General features: G+C 35.9%; 1 protein-coding gene across 5 annotated transcripts in view; it reads right to left on the bottom strand.

The window, feature by feature from the left end:
- Positions 1-1,093: 1,093 nt before the first annotated feature.
- Positions 1,094-13,134, bottom strand: part of LOC136038487 (uncharacterized) — a 138,929-nt gene continuing 126,888 nt past the window's right edge. For all 5 annotated transcript variants that reach the window (XM_065721565.1, XM_065721566.1, XM_065721568.1 and 2 more), the window contains one exon: positions 1,094-6,468. In XM_065721565.1, coding sequence (XP_065577637.1) covers positions 2,078-6,468 — 4,391 coding nt within the window. In that variant the 3' untranslated portion in view covers positions 1,094-2,077. The remainder of the gene's footprint in view (positions 6,469-13,134) is intronic.

Here is a 13,134-nt window from a genome sequence, read left to right as displayed (position 1 = left end):
TTATTGGATATATTTTTATTTAGACCTTGGATAAAACAAAGTTTCTTTTTAGATTCCGGAAATCTAGAAGAAAACCCGGAAAAGGGCCAGAAATGTCAATCTTCTTAGAGACTTATTTCAATCAGGTACTGGTGATCAAAACTCTGGGTAGAAAATCACTAACAACTATACACGGTGGGTCGGTTGACTTATTAAAGCACCAAGGAAATAAACTGAAAACTCTTTTTCGTCCCGGGCCCACCTTTATTCCATCCATGCCTGAAGGCCACAATTTTCTAGTATTTTTTTCAAAATTTTAAAGTTCTTAAGGTAGTATCGCAATTTGTATTAGCGTTTTAACAGTGAAAACAAATACGATAAAATAATTGATTAAATTTGGCAACGATTTTCACCCATAAAATTAAAAATTTTAACATTTAAAGATTTCAAATTTTAAAATTTAAACATCTTCAATCTGTTGATCCTAAGTCCAACAACACCTTCAAAGGCGTCAGAGCACATAAAACCTTCTAAGCTACACACTCTTGAGCTGTTTGATGCCATATGAGTTTAGCTGGATTTTTTAGCAAGTTTTCACACAGGTTATTTTTTTAATCCCCCCCACTATCAAAAACAGCACAACTACATACGGAGGTCTTCTTATTAGAAATTTTATACCAGATTTATCGAAATATGCTAACATATGTGTGGTTTCGTAAAATTTTAATCGACTAATAAAAAGAACCAGATTTTGTTTTCACTGCCTTGGTACTTTTTTTTAACTATATTACTTAATAATCTTCATTCCCGGGGAACTTGCCCCTCCATATTCTTTTACCTACTCCCTCTAAATTTAGAAAAATAGATTTATTTTTTGGTATTTTCGTGAAAAAAAAATACATTTTTTTGGTATTTTCATTGAATAAATCAGTGAAATAACAACATGAACCCTTCCCCCTGAATTCGGAAAAATGCGTTTTGCCTCCTCCCACTAACCCCTAAATTCTCGTGAATTAGCATTCCTGCTTATTCTATAATTTCTCTCATCACCAGACCTTCTTTTTTGGATGCCTTCTTTGATTCTAACTTTCGCGATAAAAATAATCAGACCATGTTTAATTGTTAAGATTTCCTTTAATTCTTTAAATAAATTACTCCAAGTACAAAGTATCATAAAAAAGGATATAAAAGTTGAAAAGTAGAGAAAAACCCTACATTCTAAAATAAACATAGCACTAACAATGGAAAGGCCCCATTCCCAACTGAATAGGCCCAATCTCCATTTGGCATCTCCTGTAGATTTACGGATGTAAATTTTCCGTCACATCAAAGATAATATGCAATAAGATGAAAGTGTCTAAGAGTCAAAATACAAAATAAAGTTAGATTATTTTGCCAATGTTGTCATATAAAAATTATTTCACAAACTGAAACAACTTAAAATTTATAATTTCATATTTTAATAATTTCAATTAATAACAATTTCAAAATTTATACATAAATTTAAATTTAGAACCTGAAAACATGAATTATTCCCCTGAAAAGGCTGCTCTACTTCCTGTTTGAGCATGTCAAAACTCGATCCCTGGTTATCAGAGCAGGTACCTGGCAGCACTGGAATTAAGCACATGAATTACGTTTAGTTACGGGTTGCACTTAAACTTTATTTTTTAATACCAAACTAGTGCTAAAAAGCCACGATAGATGGCAGACTGCTTTATTGTTTTCATGCAAAATACCCTTGTGTAACATACAATATTTGTTTCACTGAACCAGTTGTTACATTTTACTTCAAATTAATTTAATTTTAACTAGAATTTTAATTTAAATCAACTTTAAACTGATCCATTTGATATTAAGAAATTAAAGTCTTTGGTTTATTTTTCTACTAACTTACATACATCCTTAAAGATACTTCCTTACGACCATACAGAAACTGGTAATTTTCAGTTGATTTTTTAGAATATGCCAAATGGAAACTGGCTTTAAGCAAATTCCTTCCAATTATAACTTCTAAGTAGAGATGGTTTTGTACATTTAAACTTTCACAATAGCATTAAAAGAAACACAATATCTATTTAATATTAACAATAAATATTTACTTGGATTGAAGCGTACCTAAACTAGCAACAGGCTCCCTCCGCAGCCTAATAGGTGGCACTTCGTTCCAATTCAAAGAAGCAGATGACATCATATCCCACTGACGCAATTTTTCTCTGTCTAATGAAGCCGCCGAACTTGCAAGGAACTTTTCTTCTCGTTCATCCCAAACATAGCCTTCTATTTGACCTCTTCTTCTTCTATCAACAGACAGGTCAGGACGATTGATACAATCCCGTCCAAGAGGTGTCATTCGCGATTCTGGGGAAGCACCAATAGGTGCCGAGCGTTCTTCTTCAGGTGCATCTCTACCAATCGGTGGCAGTCTTTTTCTTCGGCAGATAGTTCGTTGAATAGGTGTTGCATTTAATGAGCGTGATATACCAGTGGGAGGTTTTTGCTGAGCCGTCTTAGCATGACGTACTGATGCACGTCGCAAATTTGCACGCCAAGTACTATCTTCATCCCAAGGTTCACTCCCATGTCTTGGGTGACTAACACTGGCAACATCCTCGTCAATCAATCTTTCTAAAGAGTGGGAAAGTCGATTCGAAACTCTATTAGTACTTTCTATATAAGAATCGGGTGTTCTCGCCCTCCTCCCTCGACTTTCATAAATATTTCGTTGATCAATGCCAGTAGTTTTCGAACCACGAAGTAATCCTGCCGCTAGTGCTAATGACTCAGGTGGCAGAGTTCGTAAGCTGCTTGTGCTTCCACAAGACTCTTCCTTCATAATGTCTGAATAATAGTAAGGAACGCCAGGATCCCTACCGCTGGACATACTAGATCCAATAGAAGTATTTGAGTAGCTTCTCTGATGAGATGTGTGAGACTGCTGACTCAAGCTCGGCGACCAAACATGCTCAACATTCTGAATAGTATCTATGTTTTCATAAAGAGGTACTAGAGTTGAAGCAGATCCTTGGCGTTGGTGCGATGGGCTAATCTTATTCGGAAAGGACTTCCTGCACTGCCACGCTGTCTCAGGCTTTGCTGTGTTAACCATTTCAACAAGTAAATCATCTTCACTGACATCTTTCAAAAGATCTTGTAAACTCGTAACAACGGTCAAAGGTTTGCGGCGGTCACTCACTTCTCTCGGTGTCTGATCCAAACTATGACTTCTCACATGACTTACACTTGGAATCGGCGGAGGAGAAGCAATATCACTATCAGAATCACTTTCACCTTTTTCTCCAGACTTTCGAACACTAGATCCTAAATAGTATGAAGCAGGCCTAAATGTATCAGAGAGACTGAATCTAGGGTTTATTGAACTCTTATCTTCAACAGAAGGGTCTTCAGATCCTTTAAGCTCTGAGGGTCGCAACCCTTTTATAGGCAGTTCCATATAAACAGGTTCATATGAAGTTGTTGATTTATAAAGAAAGTCATAGTGAGAATTTTCAGGCACGAACTCATTTTTAGCAATTGGCTTTTGCTTTCCTGAGTCATCACTCATTTCAACATAAATTTCATCGGAGCTTTGGCGATCTTGAATGCTAATAACAGACCCACGTGCTGGTGTCATAGACATATATAAATTTTCAGACATATTCAGATAATCCGTTGAAAGACATGTTTGCGTATTTGTTTCGAAATCAGCTACCTTATTTTCAAACTCAAGTGTCCTATACGGATATGCAAGGTCAGTAGGATTGCCTAATGGCAAAGGCGTGCTTGATTTCTCTTTTTTCAAAGTCTCTTGAAATTCTGAAATATCTGGCATATTTTTTTCTGATACAAAATTGCTAGGTGAGTCCCGATATGTGACATTAACAATTCCTTCCGCTGTAAGAGTCGATGGAGGCGAATTCTCATTCCCAAGATCATCAGTATAGGTACATCTAGGATTAGGCAGTGCACGAATTAGTCCACTCCTCAGTAATACATCACTGCCATCGCGAGTCGAAATAGCTTTCTCTTGCTCACTTTCACTAATCGCATTAACTTCATCAAAACCCTTTCTTTTTTCAAAATTACGCAGATACTGTGCTTTTACAAATTCCTTCATTGATTCAGATGTTTCATCAGATTTTAACTGTCTCCAGATAGGGCTGTTCAGAACTGATTTCAATGGACTCTTACGAACTAATTCCAAGCTTTCGTCATCAGATTTGCTCTTACAACCATCAGTTTTCGTGCTCTTACAACCATCAGATTTGATGTGCCTCGGGAGGGATCCGTGTTTAGCGAGGTAGTTATCGTCTTTAATCGATTTTCTTAAAGCACATTTTATTTCAGCGGATTCATGTGCAATTCCTTTGTCCTTGCTGGCAATCAGTTCGTTCCCAATTTTTCCTGATGATGGATCGTGAATCAATTTTCCAGGTTCTGAAGACTTCTTGCCTTTAAATTCAAGTACACCTTTGTCTTCGGTCGGATGCGCTAAAGCTTTATTTTGTTCATCTAAAATTGGCGACGTTGGACGATCATGATACAAACTACTCATACTGGCATGTTTATTATATTCATTTCTATTGTCATCAGCTATTACAGGTCCTAGTATCACAGGTTTTGTAGAAGACAGAGCATAACAAAAAGTATTGCTCGAAGACGTGCTTTCTAGCTGTATTTCTTTCTCGTCAATGCGAAAGGATTCGCACTTTTGCCCGTCATCAAAGTCTACAGTTCTGGGTGAAATTACAGTCATACCAACATCACTATCTCCTTTAGATTCTTCATTTATTTCGGCACATTTATAACGAAAATCCTCGTTCAAGAACGTACCCTCTGATTGTACTTCTTTCTCGTTAAAGCAAAAGGACTCGTGTTTTCGTTCGTCTTTGCATTCCACATTACGTCGTAAAACTGCAGTGGACCTAACCTCGTTATTTCCTTGAGGCTCTTCATTTATTCCAAGAGTTTTGTAACGAAAGTTTTTATTTGAGCATGAGCCTTCTGGCTGTGTTTCTTTTGAATCGAAGCAGAAGGCTTCACGCTTTTGTACGTCATTAAAATTCACGATTCGTGGTGAAATTCCAGTCGGCCTAATCTCGCTATCTCCTTTAAATTCTTCATTTATTCCAGGAGATTTAGTCATACTATCATAACCACTACTCAACGTCCTCAGACTGGTTTCATTATCATCATTTGGCCCGACGAAGTCATTTTCATTGCATGCAATTTCGGCACATTGAAAACCAGCTTCTTGCGAAAATACTACGGAGTCGACTGATATTTTTTTCTTGATAAAATCTTCATTCTCAATCTTTTTATTTTCCGAGGCGTCAATTGATGAGTCCCGCTTATAAGAAGATTCACCAATATCAAAATTCGAGAGACTTCTAATCTTACGATCAACTAAACAAATGTCTTTTATATTACACGGCACTGTTTCTTTTCGTTCTTTATCTGGGGATTCGTGGCAAGTTGTTCCGGCTAACGTTTTAAAATTTTCGCGAAAATCTAACGCTCTGTTTAATGTTTGTGGATAAAATTTTTCACGCTTATCCCAATAATCTCCTTCTTTTATACCATGCAGTGAATTATGGTTAGTAGCCGACTTAGTCTGATTTAACCTTAAAGAGCACATATGCTTTTTTTCTAGGCTAGAACCGGATAAAACACTCTCTGTAAACGGGTCATTCGGGTTGAAGCCAATCTCTAACCTTTTGGTCTGCGTTAGAATTTTGGTATTTTCAAACAGTTGGGAACGAGGTAAAGGTTCCTTATTGTTTGCAGAGTTTATTTCTTCTAGTTTTGTAGCAGCATCCGAGATGGCAGATATTTCAGAATTTTGGGAGGAAATTACCTCAGATTGCTTACCACTGCTTACCAGTTCTTTCTTTGAAGTCGGTCCAAAGTATGTAATTTTTTCCATTGTATTTTCACGGATCGACCCAAAATGCGTATTTTCTTCTAAAGACTGTGAATTCACTGCATCAGAATCGCTACAAAGTTCTTTCATTTCATCACTGTCATTAACTGATGAACTTGGTTGAATTCCAGTCTCTAATAATGGCATACGGAGATCTTCAACCGTGCGAAATTTGTTACGGATCCATTTTGGCTCGCTTGATTTTGAGTTTGAGTTATCGATATATTCATATGTGAACTCTTTCACAACATCAGATTCATTATGAACCGCTTTTTTCAGCACTTTTGGACGAATTACAGAATCACTTTTAGAGCCTCCGTGAGACATATCTCCAGCAACCTCTTTTCTCTCACTTTTTTTTCGATTTGCTGTTCGAGAATAATACACATTTTCATAGTCAGGTGGGCTGGAGTCAATAGTCACATTCGGTGAGATTGATTGAACTTGGGTGGAGGAGGTTGGTTGGACTGAGTTAGAGGACTTGGTTGAGTCATTTGAACGGCGAGACTTTCCGGAAGAGTTTGAGCGCCGAGAGCGTCTTCGGACGGGTCGATTCCGTTCAACATCTAATAGAAAAACTTTCAGTTAATATGAAGTTTTATTTTTCGAAGCATATGAGTTAGGCGATTATGCTCTATTTTCAAAGCGGAAGCTTCAGGATTATTAGAAAAGTTAGCTCTAGCCTTGTCACCAGCAAATTCTACATTTCGAACCCTGACTTACTGCTGTTCCAAATCGCCTGTTCCTGCCAAATGACTCAAGCCAAGTCCTCCACCAGCACAACTAAAGCATATATATACTTACTATAAATCTTTAATTTTACAACAATTACTAGTTCGATAGCAGGATTGCCAAATATACATTGTTAATGTCTTTTACATACTTATTCAACTCTTTGGCTGAAGAATGACAATAGACTGACGGCTGATCAGACTGATTTTAGACTGACGGCCGATCACCCATCGAACTTGACTGACGGCTGATCAGCCATCAGACTGATGCTGAAGAAATGAAGAATGACTATCCTATATAGATTTTTACCGGCAATAGTTGAAAGAAAAGATATTTTGTTAAAATACAAATAAGATTTTTATTTTTCGTGGGCTGTGGGCTACTTTTTTTCTAGGTACGCAGGGTAAAATTTTAACCAAATATTGTGACAACATTTGTGTTTCAAGTCATTGTTGAGGACAAGAGTGGGTTTGGGGTTACACGTTTTTGCAAAAAGTATTGAAAATCCTAAACTCAAAATCCAAATAATCATGTGATTATGATGGATCAAATTGTATTATTTTTGCGAGAGGTAGATCTATTTTAACGATATACAAGTTAATTTTGAGACATACCGGTGATACTATTTGTTTATCTTCTTATACTTTTGACAGGATTGCGCTTGCAGTGAAAACTGAAAAGTCAAAATACAAGAATACTATTTCAGGGGTAATTGGGCAAAAAATTTTGGCTACCCGAAGTCCCTCGGATAAGATATTTATTTCAAAAAATTTCTACCACAAACCCCGAATGGCCGTATTTGGATTTCGAAGTCACACAAAAAGCAAATGCTCAATAGTGAGTAATAGAGGATTTTCTAGAGAACGGAGATCAAATCAGTCTTGTTTTTGGATGCTCAGGAGAGAGTAGGTGTTTTTATCTTCTTCTTTTTTCCTAAAGGCAAGTAACTATATCTCCTCACAGCGATTACATGCAGTCAGTAGGTTTCACTATGAGGTAATGCTTTTTTTACGTAGTTTGGTAAAAATACCCTGTGCTGAAGGATCGAGTTAGAACGTACAGGATTTTTTCTTTTTTTTTTCTTTTTTTTTATATATAAGGGAAAGCCTGAGGATAAACAAAAAAAAGGATTAAAATGCTCCAGAGCCACTGCTGGCACACAGGGCGTCAAATCGACGTTTCAAGGAGAAGTGGCAAAACTGTGGCCCAACCTTACGGCAGTAGAGATCAATAACTGTGCCCGTTCCTAGCAGAGCATCACTCGACTGTATTACCACAGGGTCGGGGGTTTAAGGGGAATTTGAATTCCCGGGGAAGGGCTATTTTTTACTCATGTTTTCATAAAAAAAAAACGCTGCGGTTTCATGCTCTGTGCGTGACTTTTTGGCTATTGAATAATAAAGTGAGTTTAATAGTTTGTTTTATAGAGCCTTTTGTTAAAGCCTTGTTTTTTTTAGCCTTATTTGTTTTTGGGGCCTTATTTTTTCGTTAGCTGTTTTTATTGATACAAGATTCTTTGTTTTCAAATTTCGCTTAGAGCTGTGTGCGCATTTGCCTGAAACATATCAGTCAATGACTAAAAAAATATTCTTCATACATCAGACCAGTGGTCTGATGGCTCAGACCAGTGGTCCCCAACCACTGTTGGGGCCATACCCCACATAGACATTTATCAAATCCTGATGCTCCCATTGTCATATTTAAAAACTGCCATTCAAAATTTTACAGATGTTCACCCAAAGGAAGCTTAAAAGGCCATTAAACTGGTAATTTTTTTCGAGTTGTCCTCTAGGCATATTTGATGCTAGTGAAAAATACCGTTTTTGTTTTTTAACAGCTTTAATGCAATGCATGAAGTATATGCTTTAATACCAAAATGTATTTCAAAAGTATCGTGTATTTTTTTTTCGCAAAATCAAGGCTCTAAAGTCTAGTTAGCCAAAGGGTGCTCGTACCGCCCATGGTATACCAAAATATTTTCATGTCCACCCCACAGGTGGGGTCTGCACTCCACGTTGAGAATCATAGTTTTAAACCAAGAGTCAAGGTTGTTGTGCAGACTTTTTGATAGGTAAGGAACCGGTAGAACCAGTTTGCTAGTCTACTATACGACTAGAAAAATGAGTTCAAGCTGTTCACAAGGGACAAGACGATTTGGGCTCCCTGAGACTTTGGAACTTCACTAAAGGGCTTGAAAACTCCAAGGTTAAAAATGTGGCATTATTAGAACAATATTAAAACAAACAAATTTTCAGGTCGGCCTTCCCTTTCGAATGTCGAGTCATGACCATAATCCGATCAAACACAAAGCCATTACGCAAGTTTTTTGCATGGTAAAGAACAAGTTAAACCAGTTTATTGTTTTCTTCTAGCAAGAAGATCGCTCCTTAGCTCATCTTAAAGAAAAACACCACTAGCCCTTGCGCCAAAACAAACAAGTGGCCCTTGCGCCACTAAGACTCGGGCCAGCGACCCTTCACTTAGAGGCTCAACGGGACAAATTCGATATAAAAGGCTGACTAAAAGTACTTTATGTCTTATAAAGGCATTAATATCCTATTTGGTTCAAAATTTATCTATTTAACTCTCGAATTTTTAAATCACACCACAGGCATTAGACCTTATCTCTCTATAGGCAGCGCCATATTAAATGTGACCGTATTCCTCGATATAATATGATAATACCAGAGCAGCGAAAGTATGCAGGATTTCAAATATATATACTTCCAGGCCATAAAGCATGATATGAAAGACTTCATGAATCAACTTAAATTATTTCTCTTGTAATAAATTACTCCTGTTTAATTTAAGATCTATTTACCGGGGTTAAACCCTTTCTTTGTATGACCTTGATTTTTTTTTTTGATGAATTGCTTATTTTTTGGGGTGGGGTCTAAAAAACAAAATAAGCAAGCCACGAAAGGGATTTAAGACGAGGTGGTATTCTGTCGAAAATAGAGCCTTAGTTGTAAGTAAAAATTTTTTTTTTCTTTTCAGCTTCACAATGTAAACTTCTTAGCTTTTACAGCGAGACATTGAGTCTCACTGTTGCAATTTAAATACCCTGGGACTATTTTATTTTGCTCATATATTAGTTATTGGTTACTTTTTTTTATTATATATATCTTTAATTCTTATTTCAGCAACGATGATTGAAGCAAATATTGTACTTCTATTACAAGTCATTTTTCAAATTTCTTTCAAAAACGAGATAATAAAACTAAAAGTTAAATCTTTTGAGAATATCCTGAATTAACTCCTATCTATGAAGAGATAGTTAGAGAAAATATCAAGTTTGATGGGACAGAAAATTGCAGGAACTTTGGGTAAGAAAAATTTTAAGTAATATTTCTAGTTTCCTAAAAAAAAAAGGTAAAGGATACGGCATTAGACTTTACAGTCCGTACCGGCGGTGCTGATCTCCGTTTCTTGGCCCTTCAGCCAGGAAGTGCAATGGGGGGTTTTCTAGTTTCCAGTTTCCTAGTAGAATGTTAAGTTTTTTATTTAAGTAATATGTCTATTTTATGATTATACATCTACTTATAATTTTCATATTTATGTTTTATATTTAATTTGTATTTTAGTAAAAAGGAGTGGGGTTATGTGGTTTTGGGAAAACACGGCTATGTAGGGCTATGGAAAACAGTTTTTATTTTGAGCTATGTGGTTTTATTTCGTTTTTATATTAGTAAAACGCTTCTTCTTCGAATTTTCGGTCTATGACAGGTTTAGGAATTTTTTAAATTTTAGGAACATTTAAGGTTTAGGAATTTTCGGTCTCAGGATACATCCTGAATATAATTGAGGATAAACCTTTACTCTTTTCTAACGCTTGTGTTGTTTTTATTTTATCTTTAAGTCTCAGGCGGAGGTTATTTCTAGTACTTCTTTTATTTACGTTTTTATATATATATATTTATTAACCAGCAGAGTTTGACGTCTGCGCGCTACTGAAAAAACTTTAGTTAATTCTCAGTATTATATTTGAACCGTTAATTTAGTTGTTTAAGTACCAAGGACAATGAAATAAAACCTAGTTGTTTAAATTAGTTAATTAGAAGCAACCATTAATTACAGGTTGATAGCAAAAAGGTCGTAACTGACATACGTAGTCGAAATTAAGGTAGGAAGGCTATCTAGTGTTAATTCATACATTCTTTTTAGTGGTATAGTTCCTTTTGTCGCAAGATGCATCTCAGCTGAACAAATCAACAATACGACCTTATCGTCAGTGCATGTTCCCCCATTTCTGGAAGCAAAATTTTTCTTAACTAACGAGATGATTAACGCAGGGACATTTTTCGTAACTGTTAAGCCCAAATTGCAGATATCACGTATCACAATCCCACATATCACATATCGCACAAATCACACATATCACGTATCACACGTATCACATATCATACATATCACACATTTTTCTTATGATAATGCTTCGTCGTTTTTCTACAAAAGTAAAATTACAACTTTTAGTTAGACGGGTGTGTTATCATATAAACGGACTTCCACGGAACACACAGAAGAAGTGCACCGCATAGTGTGGCCTAAAACAGTTACAAGTCTTGGAGCGAACGAGCTACCATGTGGTGTTCTCTTGATGGTTGAAAAAAAATTGTCTACCCCGACGTTTCTGAGATTATCCCTTAGCCAGATTCATGTCTGTCACAGAACAGAAATTCAATCATGAGCTTGGCTATACAGTAATAATGAAATATTACAATAATAGTGAGCCAGCTCGCTCAAGCATACAGAAAGTGGATACCGTCCATATTTGACTTGAAAGAAGTCTCAAGCCCGCCGAGGAACATTCACCACTGGACTTGGTAAAGCCGCTCATAAAAAGTTATTAGAAAGCATCCGTAGATCATTATTCAAACGAACAAAGTGCTGGATTTTCAGAGGGCCTCCAAAAGCTACAAGTACGCTAATGTTGAATTTTTCGAAGTGAAACAACTGCGACTTACGCAAAAACACTTCTTGAAGCACTTCCGTTTTCTGAAGAATCAATTACTAAAATAATGTGGAGGCTAAACATAAAGCAAGGATGGACACTTCTCCCACAGAAGTGGCTCCAAAGCCACTTCGCTTCTTGTGGTCCCAAAGCCGTTGCACTGCAGGCCTGTTATTTCCATTGAAGTAAAAGATGCACAGTCTATTGATTTATGTCACCTCTAAATATGACATACAGCAACTGTTTTTTCCAAGCATCAGTCAGGACAACGACCACTCATCCACCCCAGTACGGACAGCATGCCCAGAAGAAGGAAAAGTCTTTTCCCCTGAGCAAAAGCAGACAAGGTGTAAAGGCAATAAGTAAAGGCCTACTCAGTTACCTAGCTTTGTTGTTTTAAATATATGATCGAAATTTCTGAGGGTGGTTTGTAAATATATTGACCGAATTTTAGTTTAAATGATCGAAGTAACGCTAAAAGGATAAAACAGCGCGTTTGAGCCCTAAGAGAAACCTTGGCTATTCTCGAGAAAACCTTTACGACAAATTGTCTTAAAACGGCGGGAAAAGAATCCGTATCCGCTTTTCGTTGGGCGAAAAAAGAACCCAAGTGTTGTCCTACACTTTTGTTGTAACTACTTTAGAAGTAGATAGGACGGGCAAAAATACCGTATCCGTTTTTCGTTCGATGTTTTGAACCAGTGAATTTCACCCAACAGGGTTAACGTTCAAAAAACAGGTAACCGCAAATAGCGGCTTTAAACAGTAAAACTAGAAGAATATTGGAAACAGATAAAACTTAAAAACTGAGGCTAAATCACTTAAGGAAGCTTAAGCACTTAAATGTGGATTTAGTAGGGACTCCAACTTCTATCGCCAACGATAGCGCAGCGCACCCAGAAAAAGGATAAATATTTCAAACAGAAATTACTTGAGTTTAGATTTCAAGTAACAATCCAAGTTTTTCACGCCTGGAAAAACGTTTTCTGAGAGTAAGACTTTTCCATGCATTTAAAAACAAACTTATTTATCTTGTTTTTAGAATTTTGACTTCAATCAGGATTATAAATTTTATCAGATCTAACCTGAATTTTTTCTGATTATAAGCACATTTTTTTCAATCTTCTTCTGGATTACGAAATATCAGTGCTAACCTAAACTGCAGACGGTTACTAGGCTGGCTACTTAAACAAGCATGTCAATGAATGTAACTTTTAAGTCCTTTTGAAAAGAGAAAAAATAATTTATTTATCTTCAGTCCAACGCAAAGCAAGATTTAAAAATACCGAAAAATATAAAAACCTAAACTTTTATTTAGTTTTGTATAAACAGCAAAATGAATTTGTTTTATATATATATATATATATATATATATATATATATATATATATATATATATATATATATATATATATATATATATAATATATATATATATATATATATATTTATATATATATATATATATATATATATATATATATATATATATATATATATATATATATATATATATATATATATATATATATATATATATATATATATA

Source organism: Artemia franciscana, chromosome 18 (genome assembly GCF_032884065.1).
Source record: "Artemia franciscana chromosome 18, ASM3288406v1, whole genome shotgun sequence".
NCBI lineage: Eukaryota > Metazoa > Arthropoda > Branchiopoda > Anostraca > Artemiidae > Artemia > Artemia franciscana.
Note: the sequence above shows the minus strand (reverse complement) of the source record. Positions and strands in the feature narration are given on the sequence as shown.